At 36.7% G+C, this 21,876-nt stretch overlaps 2 protein-coding genes across 3 annotated transcripts; both read left to right on the top strand.

The window, feature by feature from the left end:
- The first annotated feature begins 94 nt into the window (after positions 1 to 94).
- On the top strand, positions 95 to 3,653 carry mrpl10 (mitochondrial ribosomal protein L10). Its single transcript, XM_030122688.1, has 5 exons — positions 95 to 199; positions 418 to 587; positions 1,266 to 1,430; positions 1,721 to 1,865; positions 3,396 to 3,653. Exons 1-5 carry the CDS (start codon positions 127 to 129, stop codon positions 3,629 to 3,631), a joined length of 789 nt encoding a protein of 262 aa, XP_029978548.1. The 5' UTR covers positions 95 to 126; the 3' UTR covers positions 3,632 to 3,653.
- A 1,104-nt stretch (positions 3,654 to 4,757) lies between these two features.
- Positions 4,758 to 21,203, top strand: osbpl7 (oxysterol binding protein-like 7). 2 transcript variants are annotated; one of them, XM_030122684.1, is made up of 23 exons: positions 4,758 to 5,012; positions 7,190 to 7,396; positions 8,320 to 8,460; positions 8,575 to 8,628; positions 8,704 to 8,817; positions 8,925 to 9,071; positions 9,170 to 9,284; positions 10,620 to 10,738; positions 10,849 to 10,938; positions 11,154 to 11,177; positions 12,019 to 12,169; positions 12,878 to 12,984; positions 13,082 to 13,250; positions 14,501 to 14,647; positions 14,841 to 14,977; positions 15,415 to 15,552; positions 16,026 to 16,089; positions 16,582 to 16,660; positions 16,867 to 17,011; positions 17,164 to 17,314; positions 19,394 to 19,520; positions 19,618 to 19,740; positions 19,991 to 21,203. In XM_030122684.1, exons 2-23 carry the CDS (start codon positions 7,265 to 7,267, stop codon positions 20,097 to 20,099), a joined length of 2,583 nt encoding a protein of 860 aa, XP_029978544.1. In that variant the 5' UTR covers positions 4,758 to 5,012; positions 7,190 to 7,264; the 3' UTR covers positions 20,100 to 21,203. The 2 variants fall into 2 exon arrangements, with proteins under 2 accessions (XP_029978544.1, XP_029978545.1); XM_030122685.1 differs by lacking the exon at positions 11,154 to 11,177.
- The last annotated feature ends 673 nt before the right edge of the window (positions 21,204 to 21,876 follow it).

Here is a 21,876-nt window from a genome sequence, read left to right as displayed (position 1 = left end):
TTATGGTGATAATTTCATAAATATTATTTTGCAACATTTAGCTACTTTCAATCGTAAATATAGGAATGCATGTGCTAAAATGCGATTAGGAAAAAAAATATAATTAAAACTGCACACGGATGCGCTATGACAACTTCCTGTAGTGCTTTCCCGTCAAAGATGGCGGCGACCTTGTGTGGAAAATTGCTGCCGAAACAAGGTAATATTGAGCAATTATTTGTAATTTAACGTCAGTTTTCAGTACTTGATATTACAGATGGCTGTTTATGTGTGACTCTCTGACTGTAATAGCAATTATTCCCTCTAGTAGCACGTTATTAGTGAATAAGCCGGTGCTAGCATAGCACATTGGGCGTGTTTATTACCAGATATTAGCAGACTATATGGAGTTCACTCATTTTGTGTCTTTTTTACCAGGATGGCTGCCCCTGACGCAGAGTGTACGGCACGGCTCGAAGGCTGTGACCCGCCATAGAAAGCCTATGCACATCACCAAACAAAAACTGATGGCTGTTACAAAGTACATTCCTCCTAAACCTGCAGCCCCTCCAGGAGCCTATCCATCACAGACCAGACAAGTCCAGGAGGTAATTTACGGTGGATGTTCATTCATCACAATCTTATTCTTTTCCCATCTGCAGTCCACTCTGATCTCATAACAGTGGGTTCATAATATTTAAATTTTAATTTCACATCAATAGCATAGTGTAATATAATTACTTTAACTTAAGTACTGTTTGAGGGAAACCATATTTCTACTTGCCATGCTTTTGTCTCACAGTTTTGCATTCTTTTTAGAATTACAGTTTATATCACTTTTTGCTGTCGAGTAAAAAGCATGTCTCCAAATGTGTTTGATTTGGATGTTTGCAATAATCCAGTGTTTATTTTTCAACTTAACTGAGTTTAAAATTCTCCCCCTTCTGACTGAATATGTGTATCTGTATGTGCCCTTGAATGTGCTTGAAAGTGGAGTCTCACTAAGATGAAGCAGGCCTTTGTTTTTGAGGTCTTCATAGTTTACTGTTTACTTATACGTGGTTTTCACAGCATGTTCTTCAGGAAATCTTGGTTTTATGTATTCATTACCTTGGAGTGGTATATTTGCAAGTGACCAGTGACTACCTTTACATTTAATTTTAAGTTTCCATTTATGTGTCGAATTTCACTTTTAACTTATTCCGCTGTAGGTCAGTGATAAACATGCATAAAATAAATGCTGGTCCTATACTGTAAGCCACTTATTCTCTTTTCTGATCCATCAGGAGAGTGGGCTGATACTACTTAAGAAGAGGCAATTGAAGAATTTATTCCAGGATTTTAAGATGATTGCTGTGGCCCAGAACAACGGTAGCAATTCTGAAGACCTGATGATTCTCAAGAACAGACTTCATAAGCATGGGATCATGATCAAGTTCTTCCCTAACCAGGTGAAAATTAGATGTCATACCATGAGCAGTTTCACAAAAATCCACTGCCCTCTGAGAATTTAAGAATTGAAGTTTTTCAGCAGTTTGTCAAGGAAGTATCTGATTTACGTTTTACTTGATATGCCACAATCTTTCAGGCTGATTGAAAAATTAAAATGTAGCATGTTAAATGTAGCATAATTTTTACTGGCCAATAACTAGGCTGTTATTAGTCATCACATTGTTTTCTACACAAATTTATATTTTGTTGGAAATACTGACAATCCCTCTGTCCTTTTGCTTTCTTTCAGATAATGCAATCATTTTTAAATGACAGTGTTTACAGCAACATGGCTCCTCTGTTCTTCGGTCCAACAGTTCTACTTGTTAGTAAAAATCCAAAGGTGAAGGAGATGCTGACTACACTGAGGGCCAGTCCACAGATGACACTCCTTGGTAAGTTTTATGTTTCTACCACAGGGCAAAAACTGTATAATTAAGGATTGTAGTTTAATCATTTTGAAACCAAACACACAAAGAAAAATACAGTATTTGGTTTGTCACTAGTTGAGCAGCTTCCAGGTGTGGAGAATATGGAACAAACAAAACAGAATATGTGTTCCCAGGTTAAAATCTAAAATCCATAATTTCTATAAACAAATTGAACCAGGTATGCTAAATATTCACCACTGAGTCATAAACTGCAGGTTAGAGTGATCTACATGTGGTTGAATGCACAGTAATAAGGATAACGTGACTGAACACATGCCCAGAACTACTGCAGAGCTGTCTCTTTGTCTGGGTAACTGTCTTTCAACTTTGTGTGTATGAATGTGACAGTCACGTAAGACCTGGTTGGCTAATGATTCCAAATGGGAAAAGAAAAATCAATGCAAACTCTTTGTAACAGTGTTTGACATCTCCAACATGTGGAATGTGGAAATTCAAAAAAGCTCTGAGGATAATAGTTATTTTAACCAAAGCTTCCACTGTATCCAGAGTCACTACCCAACCTGAGACCAAAGATTGACCACAGCATGTATTGAAAAGAAAATAGAATAGATCTTTATTGTTATTGTTATAGGAACAATGAAAATCTGTTTAGCAGCAAGTAAGAAAAGCAAGTAAAATTTTTAAAAGATCATTTACTTAAACATATTACTATGTGTACCCAAATGCTGAACAGACAATTGTCTGGAAATTTATGATTGAAAAAACTCAGAACTTTAAAATGTTAAATATATAGGATCCTTTTACAATGCATTATCTGGCACCAAATATAGATTTCTTTTTTCATCATTATTTTTTTTAAATTAAAGTCATGGGGTACATGGACACAAAAGTCCCAAACAGCACTTGTCATATAGATGGTACAAAGCTGAAACTCTTTTTCATTTGTCAAATTCTGAGAAATTGACACCACAATGAATAAATAAATACTGAATAAATACAGTAAGTAACCTCTTTGTTTTGCCTTTTTAGGAGTGTTTTTTTTTTTTCCTCTTACACAAACATCATGTAATCATGGTATCACATGCAGCAAAATTGCTTTATCATGAAAACATTGTGGATAACGTACTGGTTAATCATGAATTATTCTATGATTCCCTCCTCATTATACCCTGTGAAATGATCTCTAAAAAAAGTCCTTCGTTCAGCCAATATGTCATTCAGTTTATACATTCACTCATCTTTTAAATGACTAACAGTAAAAGAAAATTTGTTTGCTCCATTAACAACCAGGTTTTCACATTTGAGAAGTTGTAATTTTCAAAATTTTTGTATTTTGATAAAGGTAGTGATTAAACAATTACTCATCACAATGCAAAAGTCCTGGTTTAAATGTGGAAACAGTCCAACATGTCTCTCTTGTGAGCTCAATGCTCTGCTTCTATAATGTGATGGGAGCAAATGCTTTGATTTGATTGACTGAGGTCTTTCACTTGACATTCCCTGCATATCTTATTTGTCCTCTCACCTTAACAGGAGCCTGCATAGAGGACACGTTACTGAGCATACAGGGGCTGATGAGCTACTCCAAGCTGCCATCAGTGACCACAGTCCAGGGTGAGCTCATCAGCGGTCTTACCATGCTTACTTCCCAAACGGCTGTCATGCTCCAAAGGCACCCGGCCCACCTCTCAGCCCTACTCCAACAGTACATCAAGCAGCAAAGCACGGACAGCACAGAGGGGGCTCCCCAGGCAGAGGCCGCTTCGTAGAACTTCATCCTGCAGGATTTTATGGACACTGTTGATCAGCACGGTTGCAACTACATGGAATGAGAGACTGTAGATGGATGCAGGAATGGGACTTTTGTTCTCGATCTTTTTTCTGTTGTTTGAGCTGAAAGGTCTGTCACTGATTTAAACAACGTTTTACAGTCTACATCCACCCAACTGCAGATTCTGTGAGTGCAGTTTGTAGACATTTTTGGTTTCATGCTTCATGCAGTGGAATTCTTGGAGGAACAATACTCAATACTATGTAAATTTAATGATACTGTCATGCATAAATTAAAGTTGTAAACTCTTTTGGTTTTTCGTGTCTTCCTTTTGTTGCATTCAAGAGCTTTTCTGATGACTGTATCAGTCTCATCCTGCTGCACAATGACCATAATGATTTGGACAATATATTCTTTGTTAACCTGCATTCATTTGTGTCAAATTTTTTCTCATTAAAACCCTCAGATATTCAACACAGTATAGCAGCAGGAGTGTCAGAAATGTGTGAAGGCATAAGTAGCATCATGAACTGCACCAGGATAAATAAACACAAGTGGTCATGGATCCTGATACATTAATCTACAGATTACAGCTTGTTAATCTGGGTCAGTTTGTCTCAGAAAAGCAGGACATAATAGACATTACTCGGGATCTCATTTCAGCCCATATTTCTGCAAAGTAAAGCATGTCAAATAAGTTTTTTATTATTCAAAACTCAGTCTAAAGTTGCCAACTTTTGGATGGTATTGAGTAAAAAAATGTTATGCATAATTTCAGGAAATAATTGTATTTGTACATAAGCAGCAAAAATTACATGTTATTACAAGATTCCTGTGCATTGTGTTAGTAATGTAAAATAGAAGTAGTAGACGCCTGCATAAATATAAAGAGCTATAAAAGCACACTTTCACCTTTACAGAAGGCATGTTTTATCATATGCTTTGTGTGAAATAGTCCTATTTAACCACCTCATCCCCAAATAAATACAAGTAAATTAGCTGTGCAGAGTCAGTGTAGGCTGGCTGGATTTACCCTCCACTACATCCCAGCTAGACACTGAGTAATTCCAGTTAATGCGGATAATGCCCAGGACACATTGCGCACATTGCGCACGCTGCCTGCGACGCACAGCTCTCCTTGGATTTGGAGGGTGCTCATGTCACCCACCAGGAGGGAGGCCACGGCCACTGCAGAGGACTCCGTCAGAATAAGACATTATTAGTGAATTTAACATGTAGTTTGTCTTTTTGTATATATATTTTTTCTTCCGTCGACACTTTTTTTCTCTACAATTTTCTTCAATATCACACGGAGGTATTTGTTGGATTTATGATTTGAAGACGCGCAGTAGACGATGCGACTCGGAGGTGAATCTAAAGTAAGTTTTTAATAGCTGTAAACATGGCTTCAGAAAATATACAGCTGAAAATGTTATTAAATGCAAAACAACATCAGAAATATTAGATTTTTCCTTTTATATGTGTATTTACTCGGGTTAGAGTCGTGTGATGGAACATGGGATCAAGACTCACCTGTAGGATTTACAAAAAAAAAAAAAAAAAAAAAAAAAAAAACAGAGCAAAATAGCTTTTAATAGTTGAAAATAGTCTTAATGGAAAACCAATAATATTAAAAATAACACATTCAACAGGATTTAACGTTACAAAAAAGCAAGAGCTCAATTTTATGATTTGGATCGAAAATAGTGATTTGTTTTCGTATAGCTGGATCTGGTAAATACAGTTTTTATTTATTTATTTATTTATCTATTTAGTAATGAAATAAAAAAAATAATCCTAACATGCAGAGTACTCTGTGTGCGCCTCTTTGAGTAGGCAAGCTCAGAAACCTGCAAATCCTTTCATCCTGTTTCCACCGTACGCTTCCATCACTGAGGTCAGTTCCTCTCATCCTCTGCTGCACTTACATAATAACAAACCCTGCTTGGCTTGGCCTTAGAGGGGAGGGAAAACCGTAAGAAAATAATCAACCTGTCTTTTTATGGTTAGTGTAAGCTGCTGTATTTTTCCACTGCATGGCGTTCTCATAATAGGTGACAATATGATACAATGGAGCAGTTAATCTTTCTTCCAAAAAGTCTCCATGAAAGCATTCATCCTCAAAAATCTTTTCCCTGCATGCACTCCTGCAGCTGCTACAGGTTTCATTTGTAACAAGTACATTTCTATACAGCTAAATATAATTTTCCTTCCTTTGAGTTTTCAGGATAATCATAGCTGAAGTAATGTATATAGAGAAATGCATTGACTTTACATAGATAAGTAACTGTTGTGACTAAGGACAACATCATGCTCTTGTTGTGTCACTGTTCCCTTTCTTGATCTGTCAGTCAACGCACAAGTGACAAGATGCTAAAAACATCCCCTGAAAAACCAATTAAGCAGAGGTTGTTAATCCTCTACTTGGAGACTGTATCGTCCATCGTGTCACATAGCGGCTTGGGCAAAGCCTGCACTATCCTCTGCAGTGAAGTCAGCCCATGTTTCTGCCACATTCACCAAAAAGGACAAAATATGCATAATGTAGATATGTCCAGACACTTGTTTTTGGTGTTTTATCTTTAAGATTAGGTTTTATATAACTGAAAATCTATGTTGTATCACCACACAGCAATATATGAGCACAGTTGTTATTATTTTATGAGTCCTCTTGTAACCTCTTAGACACAACCTCCAAAGTCTTCCTAACAGTGGTCAGAATGATATTGTTTATTTAATGCTGTTGTGTCAGATTGGACACAGAAAGGTGTAGATTATAAACCACCCCCTAAATCTCAAAGTACTCAGAAGTATCAGTGATGATCTAACCACAAAAAGTATTAGCAAAGATATAGTCTTCTAAATTTGTGAACAGCCAACTGGGATTTTAAACAAAATGATAATTTAGGAAATATTTGTTCATGCTGGGTTCAGGATTTCTTACTTTAATTGTGCTTATTCTTTATTATCTATTTTTTGTACTCATTCTTCAGTTTAAATGTTCAGTGAAAAGCTCAGGATCCAGGTAGTGCCTGGAACGTCAAAGCCTTATACCTGGAGCTCAGGTCTCACCTCTGTTAGGTAACTGGATTACACAGTCTTTTATCATCTCCTGCTCTAAGGAGTCTACCACTCTCACTTTGGTGTCCTGCCTGTGCAGTAATCTTGGGACATCAGCTGTTGCAGCTGTTGAATGTCGACGACAAGGATAAACTAGGACTTAAAACATTATTAGCATTAGGTGATAGATTCATTCCCCAATACCAAATTAAAATGAGTCTGATTTTCTTTTTACTGCTCTTCTGGGTTTCAGACTGTATATAATGTAATGTGCTATGCATATTATGACATATTGTGTCATTTTATGAACAACAGTTTATCAAAAATAATTATCAGTGCTGAAAATAATTATTCTATTGCCACATCTTTCTCTAAGTTTCTCTGTCCATTCTTGAAAATGCCGTTCAGAAAACTACCCTACATTATTAGATGTAAACCTGTGTACCTGGGTACTCTGATCCTCCCATGACCAGACTTTCATCTCTTCACATGGCAGGGGGCTTATGGCAGACTGAAGAGGAGATACCAGCCAATCACAACACAAATAGGAGTCTGAGGTGAGCTCTCCAAAATGGATTCCTATGGAGTTTCCCTCAACCGCAGTCAGTCATTGGCGAGTGGTCTGGAGAAGACGTCACCAGCGTGGAACAAGACATCCCACTCTCGGAGCAGTAGCACTCTCTCATCACGCCACTCCAGACAAGTGAGTCATGAGATGTTATTGTCAAATTGAACAAGGAGATTATGGGACGGGACAGTGTTGTCTACATTTTAAGTTTTTCAGGTTGTTTTAGACAGAATTCAGTGTAGCTACCACTGCAACATGTTTACAATCAGGCTTGTATCTTAATGCTTCTGTGACCCAAAATCTATAGGACATTTTGACTTCAGATTTTTACACAAGGTAGATCGGAACCATATCTTGGCCCATTTTCAGTTATTGCTCTACAAAAATCACATGTGGTGCTTATCAGTAACTGATGAGAATGTGCAGTTGTGTGTGCATTTGTGCTTGTATTTTTTAGAATTTATTTTAGCCCTTTTATCTTATGGATTTTAGATGTTTTTATTTGATTCTTTATAGGTTTATTTTTAATTTTTTTTACTGGTTAGCATTTTATTTTCACAGTACATGTTACAACGGAAAAAGAATGGTTTAATTAATAATTATCAGCATGATACATTCCTTGCCAACCCAGAACTGAGAGCATATTTTCATTTCTAAATCCACTATATTTGAACATTCATACGCCATCCGATATTATAATCTACTTTATTATTGCTGAAAGCACATCACTCCATCTGGACCAACTGCCAAACAATTAATGATAGAAACATGAATTAAAATACTGGAAGTATGTTCTAAGTGTCAAGGAATTAATAACATAAATGGGCCTCTTTGTAGTGATGTTACAACAAAATCGAGTTCGTCAGGATGGCACATATGATCTGGTCTGACTGTCTTGTATGAGTAAAAGGTTTCCCTGCCATGAATCATTATTATGGGATGCCAACAATAACAGTAATCCTAAAAGTACAGGGTATTTTTCTTCATTTTGAGAAGCACAACACAGAAACTTGTAACAGCCAAACAGCAAAGCTTTCTTTGGTTGATGTTGTTCACAGATCATAAAAGATTGGGAGGTGATCGATGATCTTCATGAAATGCACACAGTGAGTGAAAATCTTCAGGAAATTACCACACCAGGTATTTGTGAAGGATACCTGCAGAAAAGAAGGAAATGGCCTCTGAAAGGCTGGCATAAGGTGAGACATGCATTCACACTGTCCGTTATGTTGCACAACAAAATGCTAGACTTTGTCATATATCAAGCCACTTTGTGAGTTTGTTAAAAGGAGGATGTTTGACCTCTATTTCAGCGGTATTTCATCTTAGAAGCAGGAATTTTGCGCTATTCCAAAAATCAGCAAGATGTAAGTACTGAATAAATCTGATAACAGATATAGTCTTTTGTGAAAACACTTCTACAAGGCTTATTTGTCCATCAGGTGTCCAGGGGAAGAGTCCAGGGCTCACTAGATGTTAGCCTTGCTGTTATTTCAATAAACAAAAAATCTAACCGGATTGACCTGGATGCAGGAGACATTCTCTATCATATGAAGGTAACTGTTCAGTGTGCTTGTACTGTTCAACAATTCAACACCTTAATTGAATTACAGTCATTTCAGTTTGGAACTGGAATGGAATGACGCTATGTTGTCTCACCAAGGCAAAAACCCATGAACTCTTCTACATTTGGGTGACTAAGTTACAAGCACACCGCTTGTACAAGAAGAATGAGGCAGCTCATGTTCACAGTGGCTTCCTCCAGACGCTTTCCCACAACGTCACAGCTGCACAGATAAATGGAGATTTGGTGAATAATAAACACTTGCATTTAAATCTATGCGCATACCAAGTCTCAGGAATACCTGACTTAAAGTTAATTCCATTTTTTTTTTTTTCATATTTCAGTGCACTTCAGGTACAGCTGCAGCATCACGGATGCTCCCCTCAGCTAACACAGCGGTCAACAGTAAAGTATCTGCCTGGCTGCAGCAAACTCATGACCCAGAGAGCTGTGTTCAAGGTACAGAATGGAGAAAAAAGAAGGAGAATGGTTTATATGAATGTGAAGACCTCTGTCTCAGAGCTCTGTATATTTACACATTAAAGGTTAACTGTCTTTATTATATCTGTAGAGAAATGTGTTCTCTACATTTTACCCATCCTAATGCACACATCACCTAGCATAAAAATGAGCAATTAGCATTAGCATGTCCTTACAGTGCCTGTATATTGCATATGCTCTCTGTATACTACACTGTTGCCCATAAAGTTGGAATAATTTTTTTTTCAGCCACATTCCTCTTTTTATTCCTATTTATACACATCAGTAATCACCTGTGACCAAGTGCAATGATTACATACTTAGTCCCAGTTACACTTTATCTATCAAGAATATATCACATTGTCAAATTCATTTCAGAAAAGAGGTAAAAATATGTTATTCAAACGTTCTGAGCAACAGTCTACGTACATAATCCCTACATACTGCCCATATATGCCTGTATATTGTTTATATATCCTGCCTATATTGTGCCTATATATTTCCTGTATACTGTCTTTATAATACTTGTATACTGCCTATATAATGTCCATATATTTTCTACATATACTGCCTATATAATACCACTATATTGTCTAGATATCCTGCCTATAATGTGCCTACATATTGCCTATATACTCCCTACATACTGCCTATATCAGGGGTATTCAAATCCGATCCTCGAGGGCCGGTTTCCTACATGTTTTAGATATTTCCCTCTTCCATCACATCTGGAAGTCATTGTATCGTTATCAGGCTTGTGCAGTGCTTGATGATGAGCTGATCATTAATTGAACCTGGTGTGCTGGAAGAGGGAATTATCTAAAACATGCAGGATACCGGCTCTCGAGGACCAGATTTGAATACCCCTGGCCTATATAGTACTTGTAGCTATATGCTCCCTGTGTACTGCATAAATTGCCTGTATATCATCTATATTTGCTGGGTACATAATGCCTGTACTTTATATGCTTCATACTTGTCTCTATACTACCTGTATACTGTCTGTATGCTCTCTGCCTACATAGCACCTGTATATACTCCTTGTATACTGTCTATAGACTGCTGACAAAAATACTACAGAAGCTTGAAGTATGAAGCTGCCACTAAAACCATCTAGAGGCTGCAGCATGAGCCAGATGCTACCAACCTGCTTTGCATAGATATAGATATAGATATAGATATAGATATAGATATAGATATAGATATAGATATAGATATGTATGGAGGAAGATGTGTGGATGTAAATGCCTAATCTTTGTGGAATTATGTCCTGAACAAAGTGTAAATTAAATTTGCCGTACTGTTTTTATCCAGAGCTGAACCGTTGCCATTTGGACCTTTCTGAGTTAAACCGTATGATCCAGAGGCTGCAGGCACTGGAGGCTGGCCAAGCTTTCACTAATGGAGATCTGCAGCGCATCATCAGCATACAGGTAGAGGACTCTTTTAGGACCTAGTGTTTAATTTAGCCATTTAATGAAGCAGTAACTCAGCAGGCAGAATCTTTGCTTTATTCTGCAATATTTCTCCTTTTCCTACACAGAATCTTTCGCTTGAGAAACCAAAAAAGCAAAGACCAGCAAAAATGTGGGGACACTCTCGCACACTCTCCAGAGTCGAGGCCCTAGGAATGGTAAGATGGTCTATTACAGTTTCTTACTGGGGTTTTGTCAGAGATATGCAAACAAAAAAACCCTTAGTTCTGATTTCTACTCGTTTTTTTTTTTTTTTTTTTTGTACCTGAATCCTACTTCGTTTCTATTATTGGTCATTTTTGAACATACTGGCTGTGCATATTTAATATTGGAACCCTACAGTAACATTGTGGGACCTTTCTCTAATCCAAAGCCTATTCGTGGGATTACTAAATCGGTGAGTTATCAGTGGGCAAAAAATATAGGTTAAGGTTTTCTGTTTGGTTTGCTATGAATAATATTTTCAGCCTTGAGCATTTTTCAGAGATGTCTAATTTTTTATGCACAAAACAATCAAAATGTCATAATGTGAATTGTTTTCCAGTTAACTGAGCATAGCCATGATGTTATTAAGTCAATACAAAAGACACAGACTTGCATTATGTTTTAATTAGATTCAAATCTAATTAAATTACATCAGTTACATTCAGTTTCAATGTTAGATCAGTAGTTCTCAGTTATCATCTTAACAGATAGAGTAGTATTTGTATTAGTCCTACCAGGTAGTCTCAGTGGAGGGGAGTTACACAGCACTGATGGTTTTCTTTGTTAGTTAACAAAAAAAAACTATTTTACAATTGAAGCAAATAAGTTAATTATTAATTAAGGTTTCCACTGGAAAACCAAGAGTGTTGTGTTATGATCCATCTTTTATTAGATGAGTAGAAAGATGTAAATCAGGACAGTAGTTGTGTCTGTAGTCTTCACTCTTTGTTGGTTTATCTCTTTAGTTTTGAGTGGAGGACATGTACAGGTATAATCAATAACAGTAGTGATGATTGTCTTCTGTTTAGAATTGCTATTGTATTATTACTTGTATTTACTGAACACATGAAGTTAGTGTATTTGTGGTCCATATTACATTTTACACACCATTATTTAATTGAATGGACATATTGTAAGCAACATTTTGTGTACTGTGTACTGGTTTTGTAAACTAGGACACACCTAAACTGTAATGAGAAGAATCATTCAACTTCTGTTCAATCATATTTTTGCCTCCTCTGTTACATTCACAGCTGTCCTCGAGCCACCTGAGCAGTGCGCCTCACCTCGGTACATCCGTCCCTTCCATCCCTGACTATGTATACTCCCAGCTGTCCCCTCCCAATGTCTTATCACCAGAGGGAAAGAAAATTCAGCAGGACATCTGTGCCATGTCCGTAAGAGGTTAGAAATGCAAATATATAAACATAAACTGAATGTACTACAGATACTACCTATATGAAGTAGAGTTAGTATAGCTGTCTAGATTTCCATGTTTATTTCAGTTAATTTCAAAAAGCCAGAAGTACTTGTATTTTTATTTTGATGAATTTAGTACTTTTACTTTAGTTTTTAGTAATTTAGTTTTTCAGATCTTATGAGGAAAGCCTTAATCTGTAGAGGCTAAAAATGGTAAGATGAAAGGGTGCATGACATCAAATACACAATAAAAAAGACAGAGTTTCAAATTAAATGTCGAGATGTTGGATGTTTCTTTCTTTTTTATGTTTTGAAGAGAATTTGTAACACACACTTTAGACTAAATGATCAGTTGAATATCCACTCCTAGAAAAAAAATCTAAATAAAATTCCATGGGTCCTCATTTCTGGTAATTATAATGGGGTAAAAAGTGAAAAGTGATTTCATAGTATTGAATATGTTTTAATTCATATCCCATTTTTTTATTCTATTATTTTGCATCTTTTTTGTGTTTATTCTTTTTTCAATTAACAACTTTATTTTCAGTTTTACTCTTTTCCTTTTTTATTAAATATGACAAGTCTGACAGAAAGTGAGATCCACAGAGAATAAACGCTTTTAGTTTTACACCTACAGGGTCATGTGTGCATCCAAATCCCCATGCAACCTCTCTCTCATATATCTCCCATCAGTACTTGCATCCCTGAAGTCAGTGCATGAGACTCTTTCCCAGGAGCGGCAGAAGCTTCAGGAAGTTTGGGAGGCTAATAACATCCACATGTCTAACACTTTATGTGAGGTAAGACTGATGCCTCACCTGTCATCTTTGTTCCCTGGCACCATTTCCTTTGTGTATTCACTGATTCCTTTCCCTCTAACTTTTTCCTCCTTTAAAGCCTGCAACTGCTAGACATTCATCCCATGGGGCTCCCTCAGTAGCAGATTCAGCTGCTGAATACTTTGACGCCAGCGATGACATTCTTTGTGGCAGCTCCTCTGAGGTGTCAGATGAATCGGGACTAAGTGACGGAAGCACCACCAATTCTGAACCAGAAGAAGGACATGGTGGGTGAACAAACAGCTTAGTCCAGTGTTTTTCAACCTTGGGGTCGCCTGAAATTTCTAGTAATTGATAAAAAAAAAATTACTAAATTACTTTTAATGTATGTATGTTTGTAACTCTGAACTACTGTGGTACTGCTTATCTTTCAAATGTTCATTGTTGCTAGTTTAAGATGCTTCAGCTCTTTCATAATTCATAGTTTGAGTTATTGTTTGTTCAGTATTAATTACAGCCTAGTAAATACCAGCTCAACTGACTGAACAAATTAATTTCAACAAAAAATAGTCTCCATTTTGAATGTCTGGGGTTGCCAAAAATTTGTGACGTCAAAATAGGGTCACGAGCCAAAAAAGGTTGGGAACCACTGGCATAGTCACTCATTTTAAGTGGACCACAACTCTAACCTATAGGTAGTTAGGCTGCAAGTTAAACAGCTCTAACAGTAATACATACTGCTACAGACATAAAATGTGACTGAGATATGTTATACTGGCTGTTTGTTCCAGCAGTGCCCATCTAGTAGAACCTTTCAAACAAAAAAATGAATTGTTGCCTCACAGCCAAAAGGTCCTGGGTTCAATCCCAGCGTTGGCCAGTGGACGGCCTGTGTGGAGTTTGCATGTTCTCACCATCTCTGCATGGGTACTTTCTGGATACTCCAGCTTCCTCTCATCGTCCACAGACATACACCTCAAGAGGAATGAATTGGTCACTCTAAATTGCCCGTTGGTGTGAGTGTTATTTTGTCTCTGTCCATTTTCATCTCTATATGTCAGCCCAGTGATGAACTGGTGACACAGGCAGTGTGTACCCTGCCTTCACCTGATGGTGGCTGAGATAGGCTGTAGCAACAACCTTCCTGATGATTAAGTGGACCAGATAATGAATGAATTAGTGAATGAATGAAATCCGAAACAACTCTTAAATATCCAAATGTTAAGAAAATCTTTATCCTCCACTTGTTGCATAATTTCATATCATTAAAACTATATTATGTAAAATGTCAGTGGTTAATACTACATTTTTGCTGACTTATACAGTTTAACGTTCCTTGCAGGTTTTTCATTAGAATGAAATGATATAACACTAATAACGATCTCTGAATATAAACTGGATCTAACTTTAATACATAACCTTGGCTGTAAACATGATGTTTTATTAATTTTTTGATGGAGAAAGCAGATATTACATCAACTGTCATTTTAAAACATGTTTTATGCTATGGTCAGAACAGCACTTTCTGTTATTACAGTATCCGCTACCCGCAAGTACCGTGCCAGTATTTCCAGGACTCCCAACAGTGTCGTTCCTAAAAGTACTGGACGTCGAACGACACTGCCTGCTCATTGTCCAGACAACAGCCACGTGGGTCTGATGGCAATCCTTTACAACAATATAGGTAAAGATGTGAACTTAAACTTACACTGTTGAAGTCATACTCTGCTAAACATAGGAAAAATGTGCTACAGCCTTTGTTCCTGAACATAAATAGTTTTAATATGTCCTTGAAATGTTTTTTTCAAAATTTCTTTCTGGCCTTTTACAGACACATTACAGGTTTTTGTGCTTTTTTTTTTTTTTTTTAATTTTAGGTAAAGACTTGGCTCGAGTGTCTATGCCTGCTGCTCTCAATGAGCCAGTTAATCTGCTGCAGAGGCTGTGTGAGGAACTGGAGTACAGTGACCTGCTGGACACGGCCAATGATACACCAGACCCCTACCAGAGGATGGTGAGGTTATCCAGAGACACAGTGTTGCCTATAAAGATGGAATAATTTAATTTTCAGACACATTCCTCTTTTACCCTTATTTCTACCCATCAGTAATCACCTTTGACCAGGTTCAGTGATTACAAACTGATACATAAGTCCCAGTTACACTTTATCTATCAAGTATAAATCACATGGCACAATCATTTCATGAGAGGGACTTAGCACTGGTAAAAATATTTTATTCCAACTTCATGGCCAAGGGTGTATATGTTATTTATGGTAATGACGTTGATGTAGTGGGTTTAATTAAGCCTTTACATGTATTAAAATTTAAACGTCTCTAAAAAGTGTAATTAGTTGATCTGCTAATCCATCCATCCATCCATCCATCCATCCATAAGGAGTCTTTAAACTCATAATTAAGTAGTTCTACTTTGCTGTGTTATCGTTTACAGGTTTATATCGCTGCCTTTGCCATTTCTGGATACTCCACTGCAACGTTCAGAAACCGCTACAAACCCTTTAACCCGGTGCTGGGGGAGACCTTTGAGTGTATTAGAGAGGACAGAGGCTTCCAATTCATCAGTGAGCAGGTAAACCCCAAGAGGACCTTCACTGTGAAATTCTACATCGACAGAAAAAAATCAGTAATTATGTTTCACTTGGGTATCTCTCGTTTGTTTGCTCATTCATGGCTTATACCAGGTTGAGCTTCCACTACTGCTTGAAATAAATTAATGAGAAATTATAATTTAACCATTAATCAACCCCCCCATGTCAACTAAGATCAATTAAACAGTTTTTTAATTGTACAGCTGAGCTCACAAACCTTAATGAGTCACTATCATGCGATTTATTGCCTCAATAAAATTGGAGTAATTGTGCTGTAAAAATTATATTAAGCATTTATTTGCAGTGATGGAAATTTGATGTCTTCCTCTGAGATTAGAATTAATATCCTTCAAAGGATAAGCAATATAAGAAAAGATAATGACAAATTTGCAAATGATAGTGTTCAAAAATTTTTTTTTTTTTCATTCAACGCTGCTCTGTTTTCCTTTTCCAGGTCTGCCACCATCCACCCATCTCAGCCTGTCATGCTGACTCTGATAACTTCTCTTTCTGGCAAGGTAATACTCATTTTCTTGAGAAACAGAATCTTGTATATTGATGTTTTGGCCATAAAATATCTTTGTATATATACCATTGTAGGGTTTACAGGTCAAGTTCATTCATGTAGATGGAATAAATTGATACATATGATTCATTTAATAAGTACAAAATACATGTGCAGTTTGAATTATGTACATATTTGTATTTTGTAGTGTTAGTATTTACATGTTTATGACATAATCTAATAATCTAATTGATGAATCTGCCTCTGTGTTTCACAAACATTTACCTCAGTTTGACTTTTAGATTCTAATTGGTTATGTAGTTATTTTTAATGACCTGGAAGCAAGACTCCTGTTGTTTTCTTTTGTAGCATCTCAAGTTGGACAGTCAAGTCTTACTGCTCTACAAACTTTATGTGCCTCATTTCTGTTGATTGTTCTCATCAAGAGCAACTTATTACCACCTCCTGAACTCTTACATTAGACCTTCTTATTTCACTAAAACAGACCAGAGATGGAAAAACAAGTTCTGGGGAAAGTCACTGGAGATTCTGCCCACAGGAATGGTGAATGTCACTCTTCCAAGGTAATGAATACACACATCCAAACTGGAACCTTGAACTTTACAAACCTAAACCACTCTGTCCATATTTAATACTAATGACCTGACTTTAATTGACTGTCAAAGCCACCACATTGTGTTATGAATAAGTAATGCGGTATTTATTTTTCACAATTGCAATTTGCTGAATAAAGCATAATGACTCTCTCTATCCATTGTATTTTGTCCAGGTATGGAGATCACTATGAGTGGAACAAGGTTGTGACCTGCATCCATAACGTCCTCAGTCAGCAGCGCTATCTGGAGCATTATGGAGAGGTCACTATTCGAAACCTTAACAGCGATGTCTGCACCTGCAAAATTACATTTGTCAAGGTAGATGAATGATGTTTCCTTGTAAAATGCATGTTTTGACTGTACACATATTTTTAATCTTAAAAATAAATGCACTTCCAATTATGTACATATTTGAACATTTCTTTTGTAAAATGTGCTTTCTCCTAAAACTATATATATTTTTTTGATAGTCTCGTTACTGGGGTTCGGATACAAACAAGAATGAGGTGCAGGGAACAGTGCTGGACCAAAGTGGGAGTGTTATTCACCGGTTTGGGGGTTTGTGGCATGAAGGCATCTTCTGCGACACTTTGCCAACTCCAAAATGTATTTGGAAGCCAAGTAAGTACACAAATTCACCATATAAGACTTAAGACTGGTTTGCTAAGTGCTTACTCTTGTGTATATCTGCGAGATGGACCAAGAGGGTCAATGATCAGTGGTGCTTCAAAGTTTGTGTCAGATTTGGAATTTCTCCCTTTCTGCGTAAATACACCCTAAAACAAGATCAGATCTTCTAAAACTAGATAAATGGAATCGAAAAATTGAACTTCAGCAAAATATATGTGTTTATTGTGGAAAATATTCAACCTTAATTATCTGTGAGTAGCAAAATTACTATTTTATTGCTATTTTATTTTATCAGATGACTATTTAAAGAGTTTGGACTCCATCAGATAACCATAATATAGAGTGTGTATGCTGTAAATTGAGAATATTCAACACTATTGATCCCCTCCTAGTGGTCAACCAATAAGGATCACATCAAGAGCAAGACATGTAATGAGTTTAGGAAACTAATAGTCTGTGTTGCTGTGGCTAATATCAGTGTTCATGAATCCTGAGAGTAGTGTTGCACAATTGTTCCTTACAGCTTTCTCTTTTATTTGATTTGATAACATCTTCAAGTATGACATCCATCCCATCCAGTTAAAACTCAACAAATAGTGGATCATGCAGCAACTAGACAGCAACCCTATGCAAGGAAGTCATTCTACCAAGGGATCATCAGAGCAGAAATGTGATCTTTTAGAATAATAATAATAAAAAAAATATTGTTTTTGAAGATGGCCTGACAACTGGGATATCATCAAATAAAACAAAAGAGAAAGGCATATGGGGAAAAGCAACACTTTTTCTATTTCCCTTCATCACCACCTTACTGCAACTTTTTGTGTGTGATACTTTTCTAGTATATGATATTCATGTGTGCACTTGGAATAGTTGCAATGAAGATGCCATTACTGCCCAACATGTACATCCTTAACACAATGTGCACAAGCCAGAATGCTGTTTAGAGAAGTTTCAGTGGATGGATTAACACAAGTAGAAGTGACTTAACACTGCATTCCCATATAAAATCTAAATCTCACTGTGGCAGTATCATGATTTGGACATACTTTGTTGCTTCTGGATCAAGACAATTTGATCCAAGTACCATCTGTGAATTGTGTAAGGAAATTCAAAAGGAACATGTCAACATATGAGGCAACATAATGTTTAACATGGAATAACACATTGACGCTTACCACACTAGTTGTGCTGTGGACTGATTAAAACATAGGATGTGTAATGTGTAAGTCAGTAAAGAAACACTGTGGGAGAAATTGAAACAGGGAGATAATGTAAAAAATGGAGGAAAATCCATCCAAGACAATGGGCAGGGCTGATAATTTTGTAGGAAGTCAAGACAGTGTTGAAACAGGAGGTCACACAGGTACTAAGGGCACAGGTTGATATACTTTAAACATTTAAAAACTAGAATATATTGGTTAATTCTAATATCAGGGACTTTGAGCAAGAAACTGATGAAGATCTGGAGTTGGTCACCAAGCACCTTCAATGGCACCTCACTACCACTGAAGGCGCTTAGTGCTAATGCTAATGCTAATGCTAGCTATGTGTGTAACAGCATGGGTAAAATGCATACTGAATTTCCCAACAGGGATAATAAAGTGAGTTAACCTTTAGGCTTTTAACCTTTAGCTAACCATAGTTGACTTTAATGTTTTTGTCTTGTTTACTTAGATTCCCTTTGTATAGTTTTAAGACTTGCATGAGATTATGGTCATGGTTTAGTTCATTATAGTGAAACTTATGCAGAGGAAATGGTAATTTTCAAAAAAATTTTTTTAGCATGTATTTATCTATTTTCTGTTTTACAAAATTAGTGTAAACAGGAAATGGTAAAAGGATCACAAGTTCCACTACTTCAAATTACATCACTTGGTCCGCCACACTTTTTAACAAATAAATACATTGTGTTGATGTGATTGTGCTCTTCACTGTACAGATTTACAATGAGGCTAAGTTTTTAAGGAAGCTAAACCCCAGTAATCAAATACTCCTGTTGCTAATCCTCAAAAGCTGACTGTCACGTTTGTGCAGTGGTTCACCTTAGAGGTTTGTGTCACCCCACAGATCCCCAGCCAAAGGATTATCTCCTCTACTATGGTTTCTCCACCTTTGCCATGGAGATGAATGAACTCCCCCCAGACCTGATACCTCTCCTTCCCCCTACGGACACCCGCTTACGCCCAGACCAAAGGTCAGCAGGAACACAAACCATTGAAAAAACTCCTAAAGACAGAGAACTTTTAGTTAATAACAGGTCCCATCTGATTTTTTTTGTTATTTTTTAACAGAATGCTTGAAGAGGGGAAGGTAGATGAGTCAGACAGAAAAAAAGATGACATAGAAGAACTTCAGAGGGAACGGAGGAAAGAGCTTGCCAAAAAGGGTGAAGAGCATGTTCCACGATTTTTTAAGTAAGTTCATTTCAGGAAAATGTCTCATACTATGTATTTTAAAGAGCCTATCAACTATAATGATTTAATAGCCATAGATTATTACAGCATCTCTCTCCTAAATAAAGTTATTTTCCTGAATGTAGATTTTTATTTGCCTGTATTGCTGATACAGTATGCAACATTCTTCTGTTTTTTGAGGTTCTTCCAACATGTTCCTTCATAAAGAGCAGCTGTTTAAATCTTTCTAAATTATTATTTTCTTCTCCAGAAAAGCCAAAGACTCCTGTGGACGGGATGTATGGCTGACAAATGGAAATTACTGGAACCTCAGAGAGAATCCAGGATTTGCAAATACAGAAAACCTAATTCTGTGGTGATGATCAATAGAGATGTGGAAATCAGGACAGCATACATGAGCCGCTCTGGAAATCATGTAGAACGGCGATTGTGCTAATTTTCTGTCGGACTCTTCTTTCTGTGCACCCATGACTGGCTCATGGGAGCCACCAGCCTCTACTAGTAAAATCAGAAAGTCACATCAAGTTACCCAACAAGTGCAATGAGGAAAGAACCTTCTCATCAAGTTTTGTAGTGCACATTTTCATGTTTATAGATGACTTTGATTAACATATTTAATATTGGTTAAGAGGGATGACTATTTAACACACACACTGACGCACAAACTGACTACATGACCTAAAAACAAAACTACTGAATCTCTCTGTTATATGCTGTTGCCTGTAAAGTTAAAATCATTTTGTTTTCAGACACACTCCTCTTTTTCTTCCAATTCATACACATCAGTATCACCTTTGACCAGCTGCATTTATGACATATTGAGTCTCCATTTTACTTTATCTATCAAGAATAAATCACATTGTCCCAATCATTTTATGAAAACAGGTAAAAATATTTTAATTCCAACCTTATGTACTGTACTATATATTTTATATAGGCCTCTTACAATCATATTATTTTGTACTTAGTGTACAACATTCAATCAGTCTCCTCCTCTTTGCTTTTTACACTGAATTTGCATAAATATACCTTAGTCAATGCCACTGTTTAAAGGTGTACAATGTGTAACACTGCTGAGCATTAAGTACTCCAACTTGGTATCTGTGGCCTTCACATTGGTGAGAGAGTCTGGGTACTATCTGATGATGCTGTGTTGAATCTTTTCACCTGCTTAGAAATAGCAGTTTGGGGAGGAAACGATTAAAGATATTACTAGGCTTAATACATTGGTCACTAAATGCAAAAACCAGTGAAGTTTACCAAAAAAGGTTGAACTACCTCTTTGGAAAATAATATTTGAATGATTTTTTTGTAGTTTTGAAGACACACCTGTGTAAGATAAAAAAGAAAAAAAAACAAGATGTGATATTATTTTTCAAAGATATTTTGCTTTTATGCCGCTATTAGGGCATATCCAGCTGGTTGGAAACATATTTATAAAGCGTATTAAACTGTTGATATCACGTGTCTGCTTTTTTTGTGGTATTCACAACATTTTAATAACAGTGCTAAATTGAAGGTAACTCGTCCCTTGAGAATCAGCTGGTTCTATGTCCACTTTTCCTCATTTTGAGAAAACGGAGTTTGAAAATTTCACCTGTCTGATCTCTGATATTTGGAGAGTTATCAGTCATCTTTTTGTGTGGAGTAGTGCTGACTGTGGAAGATACCCTAAACATATTGTTAACATGTTCTAAATCTCCATAGGTTTAGGGATATAAGAAGTTAAAAATGGACATAGAACTTTCTGATTCCAAGGTATGTAAGTTGCCCCTGGTCAGCATGTGTTATGTCCAACATGGGACCTGGTGCCTTTACAGGTGTCACTGATGATCGAAATCAGGAAGTTCTATGTCCACCAGAGTTGTTTTTAAAAAAAGTTCTGAACAAACTAAGACTGTTTTAGTCAGTGATTACATGTATTTTATACTGATGTCACAAAATGCAACATAAAAAAACATCCTTTGCTAGTGTTTTCCAATCCACATTTATTTTAGGTTGACAACTAAAATGAGCACATCTATCCTTTTTCATTAAAGGTAGAATGGTGAATAAACGTGTGAGGACACCTGGAGTACCTGAGTAAATTGTGTTAACTCAGTTTTCATGGCAAACAACCATCTTCCAGCCATACTT

This window comes from Sphaeramia orbicularis, chromosome 19 (genome assembly GCF_902148855.1).
Source record: "Sphaeramia orbicularis chromosome 19, fSphaOr1.1, whole genome shotgun sequence".
Lineage (NCBI taxonomy): Eukaryota > Metazoa > Chordata > Actinopteri > Kurtiformes > Apogonidae > Sphaeramia > Sphaeramia orbicularis.
The sequence above is the reverse complement of the archived record's forward strand: the minus strand, read 5'-3'. Positions and strand labels throughout refer to the sequence as shown.